This window comes from Asterias rubens, chromosome 12 (genome assembly GCF_902459465.1).
Source record: "Asterias rubens chromosome 12, eAstRub1.3, whole genome shotgun sequence".
Lineage (NCBI taxonomy): Eukaryota > Metazoa > Echinodermata > Asteroidea > Forcipulatida > Asteriidae > Asterias > Asterias rubens.
The window spans coordinates 1,360,878-1,383,231 of NC_047073.1; the positions used below are offsets into that span (position 1 = coordinate 1,360,878).

General features: G+C 39.2%; 1 protein-coding gene across 1 annotated transcript in view; it reads right to left on the minus strand.

The window, feature by feature from the left end:
- Positions 1–22,354, minus strand: part of LOC117297418 (receptor-type tyrosine-protein phosphatase F-like) — a 57,582-nt gene that overhangs the window by 18,905 nt on the left and 16,323 nt on the right. Inside the window, exons 9-29 of the mRNA XM_033780448.1 lie at positions 21,915–22,229; positions 20,652–20,969; positions 19,370–19,666; positions 18,620–18,937; positions 16,191–16,490; positions 14,721–15,017; positions 13,849–14,157; positions 12,333–12,629; positions 11,213–11,524; positions 10,123–10,410; positions 9,301–9,609; positions 8,316–8,615; positions 6,335–6,643; positions 5,239–5,529; positions 4,551–4,786; positions 4,025–4,094; positions 3,414–3,520; positions 2,651–2,855; positions 1,953–2,046; positions 1,302–1,551; positions 191–230 (exon numbers count right to left, since the gene is read on the minus strand). Coding sequence (XP_033636339.1) covers positions 191–230; positions 1,302–1,551; positions 1,953–2,046; positions 2,651–2,855; positions 3,414–3,520; positions 4,025–4,094; positions 4,551–4,786; positions 5,239–5,529; positions 6,335–6,643; positions 8,316–8,615; positions 9,301–9,609; positions 10,123–10,410; positions 11,213–11,524; positions 12,333–12,629; positions 13,849–14,157; positions 14,721–15,017; positions 16,191–16,490; positions 18,620–18,937; positions 19,370–19,666; positions 20,652–20,969; positions 21,915–22,229 — 5,262 coding nt within the window. The remainder of the gene's footprint in view (positions 1–190; positions 231–1,301; positions 1,552–1,952; positions 2,047–2,650; positions 2,856–3,413; positions 3,521–4,024; positions 4,095–4,550; positions 4,787–5,238; positions 5,530–6,334; positions 6,644–8,315; positions 8,616–9,300; positions 9,610–10,122; positions 10,411–11,212; positions 11,525–12,332; positions 12,630–13,848; positions 14,158–14,720; positions 15,018–16,190; positions 16,491–18,619; positions 18,938–19,369; positions 19,667–20,651; positions 20,970–21,914; positions 22,230–22,354) is intronic.

Here is a 22,354-nt window from a genome sequence, read left to right on the forward strand (position 1 = left end):
TATGCGCGTCTAAACGCGTACATCAATAAAGCACGCAGCGTTCCCGGTTTGATGCACCCACACGCTTTGACAGACGCCATGTTGTAGGGCAGGTATTTGAGTGACGGTAACGTCATATTTGATCAGTCAAAAAAAGACAATATTATTATTCTATTATTTTGGATAGGGGGAAAAAGGAATTTCTACTCACTTTTAACTGGCAATGGTTCCGTACAACTTGGATTGGTATCCTTCAAAAGAAAGAATGAACCAACAATGAAAACCAGGAGAACACAAAGTGCAAATCTGAACATTTCTGAAACAGAATGTCCAATACATGTAAGCCATTTGCGAGTTAGATTTGAATAATGTCTGGTACATGCTACTGCTTACATTTGAATTCCTCAGACTATAGAGACAGTTTCTATGTCAAACGGTCCGGGGCAAGCTTTTGTATAGCAACCTCCAGATGAGCAGACCCTGTTAGCATTGTACCATACACATCCATTCAGAATTGTGTATGGGTGTTCACCATCTCTTACGTATCGTAGCAAAACGCTTACCCCTAATCACGTGACATAGCAACTGTCTTGATAGTCTGAGGATTTCAAATTTAAGTGGTAACTTGTGATCAAGCACGTCATTGTACCAGACATGATTCAGATCTAACACGCAAATGGCATGTTACAATATGGCTACCTCTTGAGGTTTCCAAACTCTCTCATGAGTGAACCAGTAACTGGTAAGTAACGCAAGAAGAAGTGGAATGATATCCAGAGTGTATATTATGCAAGTTCTCAACAATTACTGAATGACATCATCTATGTACAGTTACTCCAGCCTTCAAAATCAGGCAGTCGTGATGGGGTTTTGAAGGATTTTGTTTTTAACTGTCAACTATACATAGCATTTATGACTAGGACTGGAAAAAGAAAGGCCTGACATGAAAGTTCTTAATAATAATAACGAAGAACACGCCTTATGTTTGACCGCGTGAGGGCGCTCTCAATAGTTTTTACCACTTCTGGGGGGTCACGTCATACACAGGTTTAATCAGCGTTCTGTCACTTTTGTTGTGCCGTAGTTTTAAGTTGCTTTAGAGGCGAGTTGTAACAGCTCCTTTAAAGGTCTTCTTGTCCGTGATGGATATGATGTCTGTGGTGGTAATGTGTTCCAGTCTTTAATAACTGTTTTAGGTTGAAATGAATATACACCCGGAAGTGACACAAATATACGTGAGAGCGCCCTCGCGGGTAAAAAAATACAGCGCATTTGCTGAAGCGCCTTTTCCCAAGGATACAAATCGCATATCTTCTACCTACCTGTTTGGTTTTACCAACACCGCAAAATTGGATGTCGTAGTTAGTCCCTGGGTCCAGGGGAGCGTTGTAGTACCCATTGTACGTCTTGTTATCACCAACCTGGAACGTGGATGGCAGGGCAGTCTTGTTGAACTCAGCAGTGATGTACTCATCCTGTGATTGTTGGTAGCTTCCAAGCGTACTGTCCCCGACTGCCCGTCTCCCGATTGTAGACGCGGATTTTACTTTGGCGACTGTCACCTGATAAACACTGTTTTTGAAAATCAGACCAGGGATGATTAAAGCCCCTTTCACACGAGAGGAATTAAGCAAGGCAGGGTCCCTTGCTAAAATGTGGCATGGATGTAAAATTTCACAAGATGTACATCGTGTGAAAGGATTATTGTTTCTACTGTCTCAAGATCTGAGTATAAAGACAAAATGGGACAATTGGAGGTCTTCAATTGCAGATGTGCTCTTGTGGTACCCTATAAATGGACAAATGAAACAAAAAAAGGAAAACAAAAGGACTCAGTGTAATTGTAAAGAATGGAGTGCTCCACAAGGAAATATGAGTACAAAGTCTACGGGAAAATGTCAAGTGCAGGAACAAAGAGAAGAACAAAAGATATAGGGATGCGTTTTGGGGAATATTCCTTACAAATTCCTTACCTAATATATGGAGAATCCATCACCTCTAGCTGCAATGTTACTATGTTGTCGTCCCCAACGGACGGCGTATCCAGCATCTTGGGTTTCGTAATATCTGTCATCAAATAAAACAATCTTACTCACAAATAGACAGTCTTTAAAGGCACTGGACACATTACTCAAAATTAGCATTAAAAATTACTCGGTAATGGGAAGCATAAAGATTTTAAAACATTGTGAGGAACGGCTCCCTCTGAAGTAATTTCTGACTAAGATATTTTCACCTGAGGTAGACCTTGAGCCATTCTCTGGCTACCAGCAAAAATACTATTCCACATGTAGCATCTGTGACTGGTATCCTGTTCATTTTTGCTTAACAGAAACTTATTAAGGACTTGTTGGTTCTTAGGCAGCTTTTTAGAACTAAGCTCAGGGCCCAATTTCATAGAGCTGCTTAGTGGCCGATTTGGTGCTTACTGTGCGATTTCCATGTCATATCACTGATAACTGAAAACACAAGGAAAGGCATGCTAAACCTTCCGGTGCCTACTGCATGAAAATTAATGACGCCACAATGCAAATCCATGGTAATCGCGCAATACGACCAAATTATTTTTCGGCTAACCTGTGAAATATGCTTGCACCGTAGCAAATTTTTCTGCTACAGTAAACACAAAAATTTGCTTAATGTTAAGCAGTGCTATTTAAACTGGTCTCACCTGGAATTTTGGTGTATATTGGCGTCAGTGCGGAGTACATTCCATAAGCGACTGTTTTCGCAGCCAGCTTGATTTCATACCCTGTGGCTGCGTCTAGGTCCGATAGTAAGTGGCTTGATGCATCTGGACTGATATTGACCTCTGACCCTGGGTCACGTCCGCTGGATGAAACCGCAAAAGGTCGGTCAACAATTCTGTACTTTATCTACGCAAAAGAAAAGTAAGACCTGATAAAAAAAAGCAAGTGGTCGGTGTGTAAAATCTGGATAACATTCTAGGCTATGAAAGGCATGATCGCCAATATTCTCACTTGGTGTATCATAACATATGCATAAAACAGCAAACCTGTGAAAATTGGGACTTTATTGGTCGTCGAGGTTGCAAAAAGAATAATGGAAGAAAAACACGATCGTTGCACAAGTTGTGTGCTTTTAGATACCTTGAATTCAAGACCTCAGTCTTGAATTCAATTCAAATATTTTAGTGAGAAGTTACAACTTTCTCAAAAACTACATTACTTCAAAGGGAGCAGTTTCTCACAATTGTTTTCATACTATCAACAGCTCTTCATTGCTCGTTACCAAGTTTTTATGCAAACAATTATTTTGAGCAACTACCAATAGTATCCAGTGCCACCCACAAACAGTACACATTACATCATAAATTTAGCAAAGTAACCTTTTGCTGGTCAACATTATTGGTTTGAGCTTAAACAATTTTAAGATGGCAACTGAAAGAGAGGCCACTTGAGGCGACTGCTTACTTTATAACCCTTTAAGACGCCGTTGATATTGTCTGGACTGTTCCATTGGATGGTGAGGGTGGTTGTAGTCCTGTCTACAACAGCAACGTTGGTAGGTTGTTCAGGAGCTAAGAAAAAAAAATAGGCAGAGCATTATGTTAGTTATTGAGTTAGAATTTATTTATGTCTTGGGGAGGTAGGGGGTGACAGCAGTAAGACATGATCAGACAAAAATAAGTTTTTAGAAACCAGAGTTTTAAGGGAAAGTCTTGGGGAAAAAAAATGTTCAGAATTGAAGCTGCTTGCCAAACATGTTTACTGAGCAAAGAAGATCCTGCTAAGCAAGATTATAGGTAACCAACTATAAATGCCATTGGATGCTGGTTTTGGTATTTTCTGCTTGAGAAAATCTCTTTGAACAGAAGTGCAACTCTCTAATAAAGAGGAAATTGCCGATCACACCCTTTTTTCAGTTTTCTATGGCACTTTTTTGAAAAAAAAAAAAAAAGGGATATCAGCTTATCAGCTGACGCTGCATGCCTGTTTGAAGTAGGTTAGTTTGGTATGATTATGTATGCAGCCCCCCCCCCCCTCTTCCCACTGCCTCCTTGTTTAAACAATCACTAACTCACTGCTTTCGGCTGTCCGGTTTGTAAGAGTCACAGACCAGTCACCAAATCCTGCACCAGTCTTCCCTCGAACCTGTAAGAAAACAAAGTTGCTGAAAGATGAAACAATTGCATTGAGGACAACAAAAGTTTTTGTGTGTTGTAACAATTGCATTGGAAAAAATAAAAATTCTGTAAGATTAAACAATTACATCAGTGATAAAAAATCATTTGGTTTACCCTACCCATTGTTTGGATGATTTTCCCATCAAGATTAAAAACACCAGCTGTTGCCAGCCAATCTCTCTCATACAAATTATGGTTTTACATCTATGATTATGAATTGCATGATTTTTCGAAACAATGAGTCCAAACCGGCTTTTTTCAGAGCGTTGGCTCTGAAAAAAGGAGATTTAATACATGGTTATATCCGCAAGGTTTATAGGTAACTCTGATCGTACAGTCTTTAAAGCACTGAATCAAATTCATACATGTTTACATGAATATTCAGTAGTAAGCAATTAAAAAATCCCCAACTCCCAAAACACACCTTAATGTTATACTCCGTGTATGGTTTCAGCCCCTCGAGGATGTAACGGTGTCCCTGATTGGCTGATTCCACCTCGTAGTCTACAGGAACAGCTGAGCTCTCATCCAATCCGGAACGCCAATACATAAACTGGTAGGCTGATATAATTCCAGTGACTGGAGCCGGTGCATCCCATGTGAATTCCAAACGAGTTGTTTCAGAATTCACAACAAGGAAGTTTCTTGGAGGTGATGGTTCTGAAATCAAGATGAAGTTATCAATGATTTCAATGTTCTGAAAGACAACTCAAGACTACATTCCCAAATGTTAGAGTAAGTTATACTTCTAGTTTATCAGAAATGTCTTAAGGTTGTGGCTAATGATAAAACAAACACTTCACGGCAACAGTGTATAGGTAAAAACAAAATTTCTATTCTTCAAATTTAGCACAGAAAATGAACAAATAAGGACACCTATTGGCACTTGCGCTGTTGAATGTGTTGTTAAATAAAAACATCTAAATAAATAAATAAATAAATAAAGCAAAAACTAAATGCAAATCTTATAATTTCTTAAAGAAATCTGAAACTAAAATAATTTGTTTTTATTATGCCAAAGGGTCATATCTTTCCAATCCATTTGACAGTTACAAAAGAGGCACTGAAACAGTTGAAAGAGCCTTAGTTTTTATAATTGTTACTGTACATACCCCCTTCTGCTGTTTTAACAAACAAACGGCCAAGTGGTCCAGAGCCTTTTTCGGTGTTAGCTCGTACCATGAAGTCATAGTCAACAAACGGCAAGAGATCATCAATGGAAACCTCCATCGTTGTCACTGTGTTATCTTCGACTGTCTCGTTGCTGATGGAGTTCACAAGGATGTAGGTGTAGTTGACAATCAACCCATTCTGTTGGCCGCAAATTGGTGGCTGCCAAGTAAACTTGAGATGATTTGGTCCTTTGTTGACAAGGGTGATTGCCTCAGGAGGGGCTGAAGGAACTGTTACAACAAAATGTTAAAACACATGTTTAAAAAGCATGTGAATTGTATGAATGACTGAGAACTTTTGCAGTTTTGTCACATTATGACTTTTACTTGCATAGTCCCTGTTAGCTTGTTTGCTTGATAGTGTCGCTTTTGCACATCTAGCTTTCAATTTGGTTTTGTTCTTACCTTAGTACTTAAATTTTCAGTTATTTTGTTTTGTAAAGTGCACACTTTATGTGCTATAAAAATACTTAGTATTATTATTACTATTAGTAGATCTCGCCATACATTTATATTAAATCCAAATGTAAGCTTGTTTAATTTTTTATTAGTGACCATTACAAATTATAATCTCACATCATGCAACAGTTTAGCCATCTTCTATGTTCCTTGTGTAAAGTAGCAACTATGAATATCAACTCTAAATATGCCAAAAAGGGACTAGACAATTATTGTCATTTAATTCTTGGTTTGGTTCATTAAAAAATATCCCAGAGACCGATGAGCTCTGCCACCTTCAATGCCTGTTTGACAAAATGATCATCGTGTGATATGCATGTTTGGCAAAATGATCATCACAAGACGCGCGTGTTTGGCAAAATGGCATCTCACTCAGACCATTTCTATGTCTTTTCATTGGTCAATGTTCATGACGTCAACTGTATGGCAAAATTTTAAAAATGGCATGCGCACGTATCGCACACACCATGACTTAAATTAATTGAAAACACGATGGCCACATCACTGTTTGGGCCTACTGAACTCTTACTCAAAATTATGAGGGACAAAAAACCTCAAAAAACCTCAAAAAACTTACTGCCTTGGGCGGTCTGCAGCACTTCTGCATTCCTTTTTCCAAGTCCCGCAGCAGTTTCCCCTCGTACAGTAATACTATAGTTTAAATATGGCCAGAGGTTCCTCAGGGTTGCGTTACGGGCCCTCACTGTGATTGATGTTGAGTTAAAGACCCTGCGTGGACTGCATGCCTCCAGGCTTTCCCCTGTATACTGCACCTGGTAAGTGTTGATCTCACAACTATCAAGACCAGATGATTTCCAAGTCACTTGGATGGTAGAGGGAGGGTCGTCTCCGGGTCTCAACACAAGGTCTCTTACTTTTTCAGGAGCTGCGGAAAAATTACAAATACAGTCTTACTTTTGTTCTTCATGGATGTGACAGGTCATATGTGACACACTCTGTGAAAATGAGTCAGATGTCGCCCAATGCTGCATTACATGTATTAAGGACAGTTTAATGTGGAAAATATTATTATTTTTTGTAAACTTTCAGAACACTAATTTGTAGTCAATGAAGCTATGAATACAACAATTTTGTGCTCATACTTAAGTCTCATTTGTTTCCTTTTGCCATTATGTAGCGCAAAATGGTAGTTTAAAACATCAATTTACTTGTAATTTGTTTTTAACAACAAATGATATATTGGCTAATTTCAATTGTGAGTAACTTAGAAACGCGGTACACCACAAAGCTTATACATAAACCAAATAACTGCGGCTGGTGTTCTTTCCAGCCATGCATATAACTCAACTCTTGAAATTGTCAACATCTGACTTATTTTCACAGAGCCGGTCACATATTACAAACCCTTACTATGTTGTTATTACCTCTGTCTTGTTCCATATGTGCAATAGCAGTAATAATAATAATAATAATACCATTTATATAGCGCTTTTTCCTAAGGTTACAAAGCGCTCAGAGAATGCAGGAAAAAACAAAAAAGGGAATGCAAACAAAAACTAAGAGCAAAACCACGACTAGGCAAAGCTTGCAGCATTTAGCCAAGAAAGTCCCGCAAAAAGCCGGTCTCTCTTTGACTAAAACCCCAGGCCAAGCAAAGCGAGATTTACTGATTGAAAAGGAATGTTTTCAGAGTCCTTTTGAACATGGTAACAGAGCTAGAACTTTTGGTTGAGTTTGGAAGGGAATTCCACATCCTAGGGCCTGCAACTGAAAATGCTCTGTCTCCTGATTTTCTGGTGGTTCGAGGAATATACAAGTTGCTCTGTGAACGTAAGTTGCTCTTTGTAGCCCTGATTTCTAATGAGTTGGAAATGTATGTGGGAAAAGTACCAGACATACACTTAAACATGTTAAAGGCCAATTTGAACATTATTCGTTTTTCTACTGGGAGCCAGTGCAGCTGTTTGATCAGTGGTGAAGTGGGGACATGAGTAAAAAGCACTAAATTGTTGACAAAACATGATAATTGCTTTCACCAAACACAGAATCACCTTGTGTTAAACAACTTTAACAAAATTTGGTTTAGTTAAAGGAACACCTTGCCTTGGATCGGTTGAGTTGGTTTTTGAAAAGCATTTGCAACCGTTTGTTATAAAATGCATGTGATTATTTTAAAAGTAGAATATAATGATCCACACAAGTATCCTTTGAATTTGCGTGGCAGTGGACAATATTGGTATTTACTCAAAATAATTACTAGCATAAAACCTTACTTGGTAACGAGTAATGGGGAGCTGTTGATAGCACAAAAGATTGTGAGAAACGGCTCCCTCTGAAGTAACATAGTAACAAGTATTTTTTGACGAATTTGATTTCGAGACCTCAGATTTAGAATTTGTCGACTCTAAATCAAATTTTCACAGGTTTGTTATTTTATGCATATGTTGAGATACAGCAAGTGAGAAGACTGGTCTTTGACAATCACCAATAGTGTCCAGTGTCTTTAATCACAATTTTTCCGTTTATTTATAAGTAATCTGAAATCAGACAAAAGTAAGAAGAATATAATGCATGTTTTTATCAAAGTGTTCCCTTACCTGCCGTACTAGTGGTGGCGATCACCCATTCACTCCATATGCCAAGCTTTTTCTGTCCGCTGGCCTGAACTCTGAATTCGTAGTCGGTGCATGATTTAAGGTTTCTTAACACAACAGACAGATCAATCATGTCCACTTCTGTGTCATCATCATCACTGTCACTGTCATTGATCTCGTTGAATTCATAATTGTAACCAGTAATAACATCATGCTGTGATTCACAGTCCAGCTCACTCCAAGTGAACTGGATGGAGTCCATTGTGGTGTTGCTAACCATAACATCTGTGATTTGTCCAGGAGCTATTATTGGTTTGGAAAGAAAGGGGAGGAGGAGAGAAAGGTATTATGCAGTCAATATTCCATTCTTTTACTATACGCAGTAAACATTCCATTCTTTTACTATTATGCAGTATGACCTGAACTCTAAGGTAATTTATATTGTAGTAAATTTGTGACATTATTATGATTGTACAAAACAAACAATCACCTCCTTGGAAAACGCCTACGCCAAAATGTGCACCATATCTGCACTTCAACTGGGTGTTTAAAAGCTTGACATACCCTTGGATTAACCTTAATGTATAGACACCTGAGGGCAAAGTCTTTCAAACAATTTGGTCCCAGTTAACACCTCAATTGTACGGGTACATTTTGAAGACCGAGGGGAGATTTGTGGAATTTGATTCGATTTGATTTGAAATGATCTATTACTAAGAAGAAAAAAAACCATTGAATTCAAATTTATACAAAGAGATAACAAATACACACACTTCAAGGAGTTGAAAATACAAAAAAATAATCAAGTATAAAATACCACAATTAAAAAACAAGATTTACAAAGATGAATAAAAAAACTGTAAAAAGTGGTTCAAGAAGTTTCAAGCAAAAGAAGCTAGTCAACCCTGAACTACCCCCCCCTCTAAATTCCCATCAGAGGCCTGAAATTTTACTCTTCTTTTTATTTCAAAAGATCAGCAGAACTCACCATCTGCGTGGGTAAGAATCAGTTTCTCCTCAGAAGGATCTCCTTCCCCTGCTAATGTTGACGCTCTCACCACCACCTTGTACAAAGACTTTGGTCTTAGGTCAACCAAGAATACTTCTGTATAAGTTGTGACCTGAATGAATGTTTCATTAGAGGTCGTCTCACATTGCTTGATTTCGGTTAAGGAGTACGTAATGGTGTAGTTCTCGATGGAACAGGGGTTTGATGCGGATCTCGGGGATCGCCACTGGATCCTCGCAGCTGTGGCATTTTTGAAGTCTTTTGATGGTTTTGCAACTTGTCCAGGGACTGCGAGAGAATTAATATCATGAAATATTCTAAGCTACAAATGGTTTGACTAATTGATATAAACATACATAATAAGAAATATTAATGAAGCCTTACAGGCAAAGGACACTTAAAGGCACCTTTGGTAATTGTCAAATACCAGTATTATCACTTGGTGTATCCCAACATATGCAAATTATAAAAAATACGTGAACATTTTTACTCAATTTGTCATCGAAGATGTAAGAGAATAATGAAAGAAATAACACCCTGTTGCTCAAATTGTTGTGCTTTCAGATGCCTGAGAAAGACTTCAGACCTGAAGTCTTTCTCATATTCAAATATTTTAGTGAGTAATTACTTCTTTCTCAAAACTATGTTACTTCAGAGGGAGCCGTTTCTCATAATGTTTTATACTATCAACAGCTCTCTGTTGCTTGTTACAAGTAATTTTTACGCTAATATGTTTTTGAGTAATTACCAACTGTGCCAAGTACCTTTAAGAAGCAAAAATAAAAAGAAAATCAATCTCACCTGTCACATTTGTTGTGAAATTGAGAGGATTGCTTTGGAGGCCCATTCCAGCACTAGTCCATGCAGCCACAGTGAAATCATACAATGTACAGGGTATCAACGACTCAAAAGATACAACTTCATTGGTCGTGTTTGCAGCAATTGCTTCTATAGAGTCACCGAATGCCAGATAATTATTGTACAATGTAATCCTACCATGGGTGTCCTCACAGATGGGTGGGGACCAGCTAAAAGAGGCGGTGAACGGGCCGACGGCTGTAAGGGTAACGTTTGTCACTGATTCCGGAGCTGAAATAAACGTATATCAACTATACTTCAACTTTTTAGTTTGACACTAATAATCTGGCATCAGTCAAGAGTTCTGGTGACTTAGTCACTAGCCTTTCTAAGGTATGGTTGACATAATAATAAATAATAAAAGGGACCTATTTCCCTTGGCCTCATTCTTCGAGAAATAGGTCCCTCTTCTAGTGACTCAAAGTCCCTCGGGGGAATAGACGTTAACTAGTTACCTCATTGCCAGTCAATAAGTGTATACTAGTTCATTAAAAAAACATATTGTCTCAATGCTCCCACGCGAGTATACAGCCCTGAGCTGCCGTGGCGCTCCAGTGGCTTTTTCAAACACTATATCAACCTCTACCCTCACAGGTATCCATTTATACCCCTGGGTGAAGAGAAGCAATTATAGTAAAGTGTCTTGCTCAAGGACACAAGTGTCACGACAGGGATTCGAACCCACACTCCGGTGACTCAACCACCAGAACTTGAATTTGATGCTCTTAACCACTCGACCTTGACACCCTGCATAAGATTAGCTAGAACACATACGAATACATTATAGAAACCACGAAACCCTACAATAGACCTTTATCGTGCTGTCTCCATCTTGGTCGTGTTCTTTGTATCGAATTACAATAAAGAATGCTAATAATCATTTTGCAAATAGGAACCAGACTATTTGCTGCACATTGATAACAGTCTATAGACCAATCCGACGAAACAAAATTGGTAACGCTCTCTATTGAAAATTATCAACTGAGGAAGATTTGGTTTATATGCATTACAACAAAACAAGATTTATGCAAACCTGATTCCAGAGTTGAGACATTGACGTCCACCACCTCCCCTAATCCTGAAGTTGTGATGGCTCTCACAGATACAAGATAAGCTGAAGCAGCTGAAAGATCTTGAATGGTGTAGCCCCTACTCCCACTGTCTACCGTCACATTGTTCTCTTGGCTCTTTAGGACTGGCGCTGAACAGTGGAGATACCTTAGGAGTTTGTAGCTGATCAGGTAGTGGGTGATATTACACGGTACGTTGGTTGGGGGATCCCATGTCACTCGGATGGAATTACTTGTGGTGGTTGAAGATTGGACGTTATTCACTACATTTGGGACTGTTGACGAACAATATTGGTTTCACACAAAAAAAATTGTTAATACATAATAAAAATTACATTTAAAACCAAAATGAATATTCTTTAAATCCACGATGCAAATTCTACGTCTATTAAATAATACGATTTATTAAGCACCTCATGCTTAACCAACCCTGAGGCGCTTTACAACAAAAAAGTTTTATTTTAGAAGAGTAAACAAGACATTTTATATTTTAAAAAGACATAAACAGGTATACCCTCATATTACCATATAATTTGTTTTCACCCTTACACTTGTGCGTTTTAGCACTGAATACTCAGCACTTTCCAGAGTTCTGTAAAAGACAAACACTCGGAAGGGATTCGAACCCACAGCCCCCACACTGCTAAAGCAGATCAAAACACCAGTGAGTTCTGTAAAAGACAAACACTTGGGAGGGATTCGAACCCACAGCCCCCACACTGCTAAAGCAGATCAAAACACCAGTGAGTTCTGTAAAAGACAAACACTTGGAAGGGATTCGAACCCACGGCCCCCACACTGCTAAAGCAGATCAAAACACCAGTGAGTTCTGTAAAAGACAAACACTTGGGAGGGATTCGAACCCACAGCCCCCACACTGCTAAAGCAGATCAAAACACCAGTGAGTTCTGTAAAAGACAAACACTTGGAAGGGATTCGTACCCACAGCCCCCACACTGCTAAAGCAGATCAAAACACCAGTGAGTTCTGTAAAAGACAAACACTCGGAAGGGATTCGAACCCACAGCCCCCACACTGCTAAAGCAGATCAAAACACCAGTGTTACCAAGCACAAGTACATACCTTCTCCATCTGTAGTTACATAAACTGCTTCACTGAATGGACTGTAAGTAACTGCCGTATGAGCACGAACTTTAAAATGGTACATGGTACAAGCCACCAGTCCATCGAAGGTGGCTAAAGTGACATTTGATGATACGCTAGTCTCCGTATGTTTGGCACCTGCTGCTGTATTAACAAGTTTGTATGTGTACTCATTGATGGTGCCGTTTCTTTCCCGGCATGCTGGGGGCTGCCAGGTAAAGGTCACTGACCTTGAAGATGTTAAAGTGTTGTTGATAGCGACCGGTATTCCTGGAACTGAAGGTAGGAGATACAAAAGAAAATTCCTATCAATTTATAAAGGAGCTGTTTCAATGCAGTCTGTGCAATGGTGAATTTAAAACACTAGGTGGCAGCAGACATAAAGCGGAATATTTTCATAGATCTTTTCGCAGTTACCAATTTCATAAGCGCTAACTGTTGAATGAGGTGCATGCTGGTCTAGCTAGGGATCAAACTTGAACGCTAGCTCGGCCATCATGCACCTTACATAATGCCTACAGCACCTGTACAGAGTATTTGCGAAACGGTCTATTGTTCAATTCTGCTGCCAAGTTGTGTCGCCAAAAAGACCTCCAAAATGAAGTCATTGAATAACTTTCTGAACATATCGATATCGATTTATTTTATTCACGATATATCGCCGACAATATATCACGATATTCGATATAATCGCGATTAATTAAATTTGACATCATCAGTCTTCTAACTCCCATTGAAAGTTGTAGAAGAGAAAGTCATAGCATAAGAGAGGTGTTCTTATGACCTATTCTTCTGGTTTTACTCCAAACCTATGGGGTGCAAGATGTCTCAGCTAGGAAATACATCGCGATTTTGCGATATTTAATCGATATCGCGATATATCGCGATATATCGATATATTAAACCAAATCGATCTGATATCGAAATCGTTTCCAAATTAGTATCGCGATATTCGATAATATCGTGATATCGCCCAAGCTTACGTCACACTTTGTGGTTTGTGAACATTGCCACATACTGGCTTAAGAACCTAGCAGCTTCTTGCCAGATGTACCTGTGACCTTACATGCAAGTGGCAAGACACAGGACACTTCAAGGTGTCGGCTACAAATCAACTATTTTTCCGGGGGCTGTTGCCACCTACTCCTGGGGATAAACCAGGGTTACCCCCCCCCCACCCCCTTACAGTCCATATGAATGTAGGCATGGGTATCATACATCAGAAGCCTGGCTGGTAGAGCAGAAAGCACTACCTCCCCAACTTTCTGAAGCAATCATGGTTAAATGCTTAATGACACAAGTGTCACGACCTGGACTCGAACCCACACTCTACTGATCAAAAACACCAGAGCTTGAATTTGGTGCTCTTAACCGCTAGGCCGTGACACGGTTTCAACAACTGAAACAACTAGGGGAAGAACTTCACGTGGGGAGTAAAGGGACAAAAAACAAGGTGATAAATGATGGCAGTCAACAGATGCACTGTCATTCTTACCAGATTCGAGTGTTGCAACTTCCTCCGTTCTGCTCTCCCCTAATCCACCCCTAGTCTCTGCCCTCACGGATACCTCATATTTGGACGCTGGCATCAGACCGTAGATCGTGTGTTGTGTACTTGGGTAGCTAACTGAAGCTTCCTCAACAGAGTCGACATTCTCTTTTTCAAGACATTGAAGAACCTTGATCAGTTTGTAAGTGACTTTATAGCTGGTGATGCTGCAGGAGGAGTCTCTGGGTTGCGTCCAATTAAGGTGTATAGATGTTGCTAGGGGTCCTGTTTGCAAATCACCAACCGCCTCTGGAGCTGAAACAAACAAAAATATATTGCTACTGTCATTTTTATCTGAACTCATCAAGCCTTATAACTCCAGTCGAGCTGGTCTTGGTTCAACACGTCAACATCTTCTGACTAAACCAAGATCTTAACCCCTCCTGGGGTGACAGATCCTTCCATCTTGCTGCCCCTCGCCTTTGGAACAGCCTTCCTCACAACATTTGCTCTATTTCAACCCTCTAGCTAGAAGTCAAACCAGTAACTAGACGCTAACACTTTATCATGTACTAGTTTACAAGGTGCTGTGGTGCAATAGGCTGCCAATCAAACCAGGAACACTGAGGCGAACCCCTTCTCTTTTCGATATAGAGTGCAATGGTTTCTTTTACACATGCACTACACAACACACTGGACCATCGGCTTTTAACCCATCCGAAGGATGCAGCAATAATGATTGAGCCTTCCATAAGGACACAAGTGTCACAACTGGGACTCAAACCCACAATCTGCTGAACAGAAACACCAGAGCTTGAGCCTGGTGCTCTTATCCACCCGTTCACCACCCGCAACGAATTACATACAAGTGTACATACCTTCTCCATCTGTAGTTACTACAAATGCATCACTGAATGTACTGTTGCCAACAGACGTCTGCGCAAGAACTTTAAAACGGTAGTCGGTACACGCTGTCAGTCCGTCAAAGGTGGCTGAAGTGACATTTGGTGATACACCTATCTCATTGAATAGTGCATATGTTTCGATATTTACAAGTTTGTAATAATACTTTGTGAGGGCTCCATTTCTCTCACTGCATGCTGGGGGTTGCCAGGTGAAGGTCACTGACCTCGAGGACTTACTAGTGTTCATGATATCAATTGGTATCCCTGGAACTGTAAGCAGAAATAAAAAACACAACCATTTTGATGAAGAACTAACTGATTAGATAAGTTATTTACATTAAGTTCCCTCGATCAACTAAGCGAAAGTAGTAGTCCCGGCCGATTTCCTAAAGTAGTAGTCCCGGCCGATTTCCTAAAGTAGTAGTCCCAGCCGATTTCCTACCTTCTGCCCAGGGCCCAATTTCATAGAGCTGCTTAAGCTTAAAATATTGCCTAACAGGTGTCTGCTAAGCAGGAATGAGAAGGATACCAGTCACAGATTGTACATGTGACATGGTATTTTGGCTGGTAACATTATTCTGGTAAGCATTATTTTGTTGTGCTTAGCTACTCTCTATGAAGTTGGGCCCAGGTAACAAGCAGGACAGTTCTTTCCAGAACTGAGAAGTCTCAAAAATTCTGAAAATCTACTCCGCCGTAATGGAGTATAGCAAGACAGTTCTCTAAAGAACAAAATCTACCCAGCAAGTAGATATACACAGGGCGTACCGCAAACCAACCATACATTGATACCTCACCATGTAATGCTCACAACCCACAACAAAACCATACCATTAATTTGTGTAAAGGGAGATATTCCACAAATTAATAATAATAATAATAATAATTGTGGCTTCTTATATAGCGCACATGTCCGTCACCAAGTGATGCTCCTGGCGCTGTAGAATACAGTATTTCCTGCCAGATGTGGGACTACGTTTGAATTATGAGACCTAATTTTGATAGCACCATGTAATGCTTTACTAGGTGCTGTGGCACAATTTGCTGCCGATCGGACCACGAACACCGGGACGAACCCCTTCTCTTTTCGATAAGTGCACTGGGTTCTTTTACATGCGTTACATTACACATGGGACCAACGGCTTAACGTCCCATTCGAAGGACGAAGCAATGGTTAACTGTCTTGCTTAAGGACACAAGTGTAACAATTGGGATTGAACCCACACTCTGCTGATCAGAAACACCAGAGTTTGAATTCGGTGGTCTTAACCGCTTGGCCACGACACTTCCACAATGATCATAAACGTTTGGTATGGGGCAATGCAATTGTTGATAACTCATAATATTTGAGAAACCATTCCCTTCTCATAAATGTGGTTTTAGACAGAGATGGATTCAAAACAATTTCATACTGAAATAACTAAGTAAATAAATAGTACATACGATCCTGTGCGGTTGACACGCTTCCTTCAACAGCTTCCCCAGCCCCTGCTGATGTAAGCGCAACTACAGACACAACATACTCCGAATAAGGCGATAGGTTCGTTAGCCTGGCATTGTTATCCGAGGAATTCACTGTCACACTGTTTTCTTCAGTGGTTTCTTTACATGCCAGATGCTTGACGAGGCGATAGTTTATGTTGTAACCAAGAATCTCACAGGGGGTGATGGATGGAGGCTGCCACGAAACTTCAACAGCTCTTTTCTCGGGGGTAAGCTCGAGACTGATAACTTTATCTGGCACTAAATTCAAGAAAAATATATATTCATTATTTATCAATAATTATTTCATTAATCTCTTTTTAGCTAAATGTTAATATGAAAAACTGTCTGAACAGCGTCTTGAGATTTTTATGTTAAAGGCAGTGGACACTATTGATAATTGTTAAAGACCAGTGTTCTCACTTAGTGTATCTCGACATATGCATAAAATAACAAACCTGTGAAAAATTTAGCCCAATCGGTCATCAAAGTTGCGAAATAATAAAGAAAGAAAAAAACACCCTTGTCACACGAAGTTGTGTGCGTTTAGATGGTCAATTTCGAGACCTCAAGTTCTAAATCTGAGGTCTCGAAATCAAATTCGTGGAAAATTACTTATTTCTCGAAAACTATGGCACTTCAGAGGGAGCCGTTTCTCACAATGTTTTATACCATAAACCTCTCCCTATTACTCGTCACCAAGAAAGTTTTATGCTAATAATTATTTTGCGTAATTACCAATAGTGTCCACTGCCTTTAAAGGCTATATTTACAATAAATTATTAATGTTATTATTAATATTATGAGGAAAAAATTTGCATTTTGCGTTTCTTAAATTGTGTATTCCAATCCTGGATTATTCATCTAGTGTGGACATAACTGCTCCGGATTTTCAGCAATATCCTTAACAACAAATGTTCACAGATCAGTTTTATTGTATATACATTTAAACAGGATAAAAACAATTACATTTTTCCAAAACCAAAAGGTATACGATCTTTAAGAGGTACTGAGGTAAAAAATCATAGCTTCACTGATTGCTTGATTTCCAAATAGATTTTTTTTTTTAAAGGCACTGGACAATTGGTAATTACTCAAAATAATTTTTAGCATAACAACTTACTTGGTAACGAGAAATGGAGAGCTGTTGATAGTATAAAACATTATGAGGAAAGAGGAAAGGCTTATGAAGTAATTTCTCACTTAATATTTTAATTAAACTCAAGATCTCATCTTAGGTCTCGAATTCCAGGCATCATTGCCTTTTGAGGATGATTAAAGTTTTTTGAATTGAATTGAATTAAACAAGTTATCTTGTGCTTAGCAGCTCTATGAAATTGGGGCCCAATCAATGGGTTGAAAAATGAAATAACTGATTGCTCAATGAATTAACAGCATAATGGAGAACACCCAAATAAGGGAATCAATGTGTGGTGAAGAGGTTTTCAACTAGTGTTAATCCCAACAGAGCCTGGTTCTTGATAATTTTACCAAGAGGAAGTCAAGGTAAATTATTAAGAACCAGGCCTCGGCGGGTTTAAACCACTAGTTGAAAACTGATTCAACACACTTTTCGATCAAAAAACATCAACACTTAAAACAAGTAAAATAAATGCAAAAATTATCATTTTTCAATGATTTCTTTCAACACAACATCCCTCCAGCTATGAAATGGTAAGGCCCAGTCAAGGCCCTCGGGTAAACAACTCCTTATAAGGGAATCCTGTGCACGTCGCGCGTATCGCGTGATGTGGCACAACTGTCTCGGCCGTTGCTCTCCACCAATAGGAATGAAGAAACTGACTTATAAGCACAGGTGCAAACTCGCGTGTCACGCCCATGTTTCAACATGTTTTACTGGTCATAAACAAAGGTTTATACACACCCACGTGACGCGCTCTCCACCAATAGGAATAGCGAAACTGTCTGAGGTACTTATGAATGATTGTTCAATGAATTAACAGCATATGGAGAACACCTAAATAGGGTTTGTATAGAGCAACAGCACATCAATCCAGAAGTCACAGGATCAAGACCTGGGCCCATTTCAAAGAGCTGCTAAGCACAAAAGTTTGCTTAGCAGGACATTTCTTCCTTGACAAAAACAGAATTACCAATCAAATTTCCACGTGATTTTCAGGATAAGCAAACAACAGCTGAATACCAGTTACAAGCAATATGCAACAAACCGAAGTTTGGTCGGTAATCCTGCTTTTATCAAGGAAGAAATTTCATGCTAAGCAAATTTTTGTGCTTTGTAGCTCTATGAAATTGGGCCCTGCTCTTGTCAAATTTCCTTTGTTCCAAAAAAAACTTCACAAATTCTTTAAAAAATGTATAGAAGACTGCTTGATTGATCAAGATTGTGTAATTTCATTTTTATAACTTACCATCTTCAAGTGTTCTACCAGTGTCGTTTACTCCATTCCCTTCCCCTGAAACCGTCTTCGCTTTTACCGTCACCATATACACAGAGTCTGGTTGAAGCATCTCTATAACTGTAACAGTCTCTGATACAGTCCTAGTTTCCACAGCTTCTGACCTAGTTTCCAAAGCTTCTAACCCTTCACACTGACCCTGCTGCACCAGGGTGTAGGTGACTATGTAACCGGTGATTGGGCATGGGGGCTTGGTTGGAGCAGACCAGGAGATATGTAGCGTAGTGGAGCTGTTGCTTGATACCTTTACGTCTGTTACCTCGTCAGGGACTGTTAGAGATAAAAGTGAAAATGAAATGACAATCCTAGCCTTGATATTTAGTGAGAATGGAGAGTCTATAAAGGAACACGTTGCCTTGGATCGGTCGCAATGGTATTTGACAAGCGTTTGTAACCTTTTGTTATAAAATGCATATGGTTACAAAGATGTATTAAAAGTAGAATACAATGATCAACACAAATATGCCTCGCAATTGCGTGGTCTTCCATTTACTTTGCGAACTAACAAGGTCGGCCATTTATGGGAGTACAAAATTTGACTCCCATAAATGGCCGACCATGTTTGTTGACGAGGTAAAGGGAAAACCACGCAATTTCGAGTGATACTTGTATGGATATTAGCATTCGTACTGTTATTGGACACAGGAAACATGACCAAGATGGTGGCTACATGACAAAGGTCTACTGTGTGTGTGCTTTTACCTGCACTTGGTGTCGTCAGCTTCTTAATCTGGCTGAAGGACCCATTACCCACTGACGTCCATCCTCTAACATGAAACCCATACTCAGTGCAAGGCAACAAATTCTCAAAGGTATGGCGTCTAACGGTTGACTCTGTTACTCCTTCTACAGCGATCTCTCCTCCACCAATCAAGAGTTGATAGTGGTAACCTAAGAATGCACCATTTTTGTCGGCACACTTTAAATTTGGCCACTTCCATTTAGCAACGAGAGTTGAGCTTTCTATTTTAACACCAACATTTTTAGGAGGTCCAGGAACTACTCCAAATGAAAGCAAAATAAATATCGTTTAAAAGAATAATAACTTACAGCACGTTAATCATTTGTTTGTGCAATTTTAATAGTGTCTGTTTACCATTTTGCAAGTTTGTACACTAACTCTTTCAAAAGTTTTGTGTAGTAGTATCGGTGAATGAACTGTCTGTTCCAAAGTATAATAGATGATCCCCATCACGAAACTATAGGATTAATGTATCTTGAGTTAGGATGAGCAACCCATCCTAACTTAGGATGGGTTCAATGCATCCTGCAGCCGATTTCACGAATTTGGATGCGGGACTCAACTCGTCCTAAGTCCTAAGATTAATCCCAAGTTATGAAGTGTTTGGTGAAATCGAAGATACGGAACTTGACGCAACTTAAGTGCTACATGATAAGTTCTAAGTTAGGATGAGGTAGGTGAAATTAACGGCAGCTCCATTAGTGTACTTGTAGACTGACCAGAGATGAGATTTAAAAATAGGTGACAACTTATAATATGTATACATGATTAAAGGAACACGTTGCCTTGGATCGGACGAGTTGGTCTATAAAAAGCGTTTGTAACCCTTTTTTATAAAATGCATATGGTTGAAAAGATATTTTAAAAGTAGAATACAATGATCCACACATATTTGCCTCGAAATTGCGTGGTTTTCCTTTTACTGTGCGAACTAACACGGTCAGCCATTTATGGGAGTCAAAAACTTGACTCACATAAATGGCCGACCGTGTTAGTCGACAAGGTAAAAGGAAAACCGTGCAATTTGGAGGCATGTTTGTGTGGATCATTGTATTCTACTTTTACAACATCTTTCTACCCATATGCATTTTATAAAAAAACAGTTACAAGCGCTTTTCAAAGACTAACATGACCGATCCAAGGCAACGTGTTCCTTTAAAACAATCGGGGGTATGCTTTCCCTTTAAAACTGTTTTTAAATGGGAGAGGGTTGGTGGAATTAAATTATTTCACAGTCCAGACCTGACGAGGGGGTCCTTTTCTCAGTAAAAGTCATGTTGTCTTTATCCGATACTCCAGCACTGGTATTGGCTACTATTTTCACTTTATACAACGAGTTTGGCAGCAAGTCACTAATCACAAGAGAGTGATTTCCTGTTGTCTTCTGTATCTTATCATAGTGACTTTTGGCTATCCTTGGGCACTCTCCTCGTTGAATAAGCCAGTATATTATCTTGTAGGTGATCTCAGAACAGAGTGTGTTGATTGGACGAGACCAACTAAGCTGGAGGGATGTTGCATTCAGTGCTAAACAACTGAAATTAACCGGTTTTCCTGGCACTAATATCACACAAACAAGTTAAAAAAAACAAAAACATAATGCACGACAGACAGGTAGATGATAATGAATGAGAAATGTACACATCAAACAATAAACAAGAAACAAAAACACAAACAAAACCCCAAAACACAAACAAAATGCTTGATGAGTTGGTAGATGGTTGTGAATGAGAAATGTACACATCATACATTCACACGCAAAAATGAGAAATCAAACAGATGAATCATGTACAAAACAATGTATGGAAAACAAGTACGGACATGTGTTATTTGATATTAAAGGCACTGGACACCAGGTTTCTCACTTGGTGTGTATCCCACCATATGCATAAAAAAATAAACCTGTAATCAGACTCAATTTGTCAACAAAGTTGCAAGAGAACAATGAAAGAAAAAAAAAAAACCTTGTTGCACAAAATTTGTGTGCTTCAGCTGCTTAATAAAAGGCTTCAGGCCTGAAGTCTTTTATTATTTGAGTGAGAAATTACCTCTTTCTCAAAAACTACATAGGTTACTTTAGAGGGAGCAGTTTCTCACAATGTTATATACTATCAACAGCTCTCCATTGCTCCGTACCAAGTAAGTTTCTATGCTAACAGCTATTTTGAGTAGTTACCGATAGTGTCCAGTGCCTTTATAAAATAAATGATATTAAAATGAAGTTAAAAGTTCCCAAGATGCAAATATTCTAATGTCAGAGTTCAAGTCAAGTCTGTTGCGCGCAAGTCAATTACGTGCCGATCTCATGCTTAATGCGTGTAATGATAATAATAATAATAATAATAATAATAATAACAATAATAATAATAATAACAATAATACTTGGTTCTTATATAGTGCTTTTTCACACCCTTAAAGGGGCAAATCAAAGCGCACACTATTTTCTCTGCATGGTATATGGAGCTACGATTTGAAGTATGAAACGCATATATGCGAGACACTTACCTCGGCAAGTTGTATTTCCTTGAGCAGGGGGGCTTGGAGGCCCAGCTCCGCCCACCCCTGGTCTGACTGCAGTTACTCTGAATTCATACTCAATATCCTCCATTAAACCAGTAATAGTATACAAGGTGGTATTCCCCTGTGTCACACCAGCTGTGGTAGTATCATTCGCATTGGCATCTTTGTACGTAATGATGTAGTTCACGACAGGGGGGTCACCCCTATCGCCAGGTTGGGTTCCCCATGGATTCCAGGTGATCGTTATTTCATTGACCTTTGAACTGTTTATTGTCGGTGAATAAGAAAGATATGGTGGCTCTGTGGAATAACAAACAATTTTAAAAAGGGATTCACATAAGAAAAAAACCATCAAATAACTGTATAAGAAAGGTTCTAAAATCTTTGACAAATTACAAACTTTTACGAATGTAGAACAATGTATA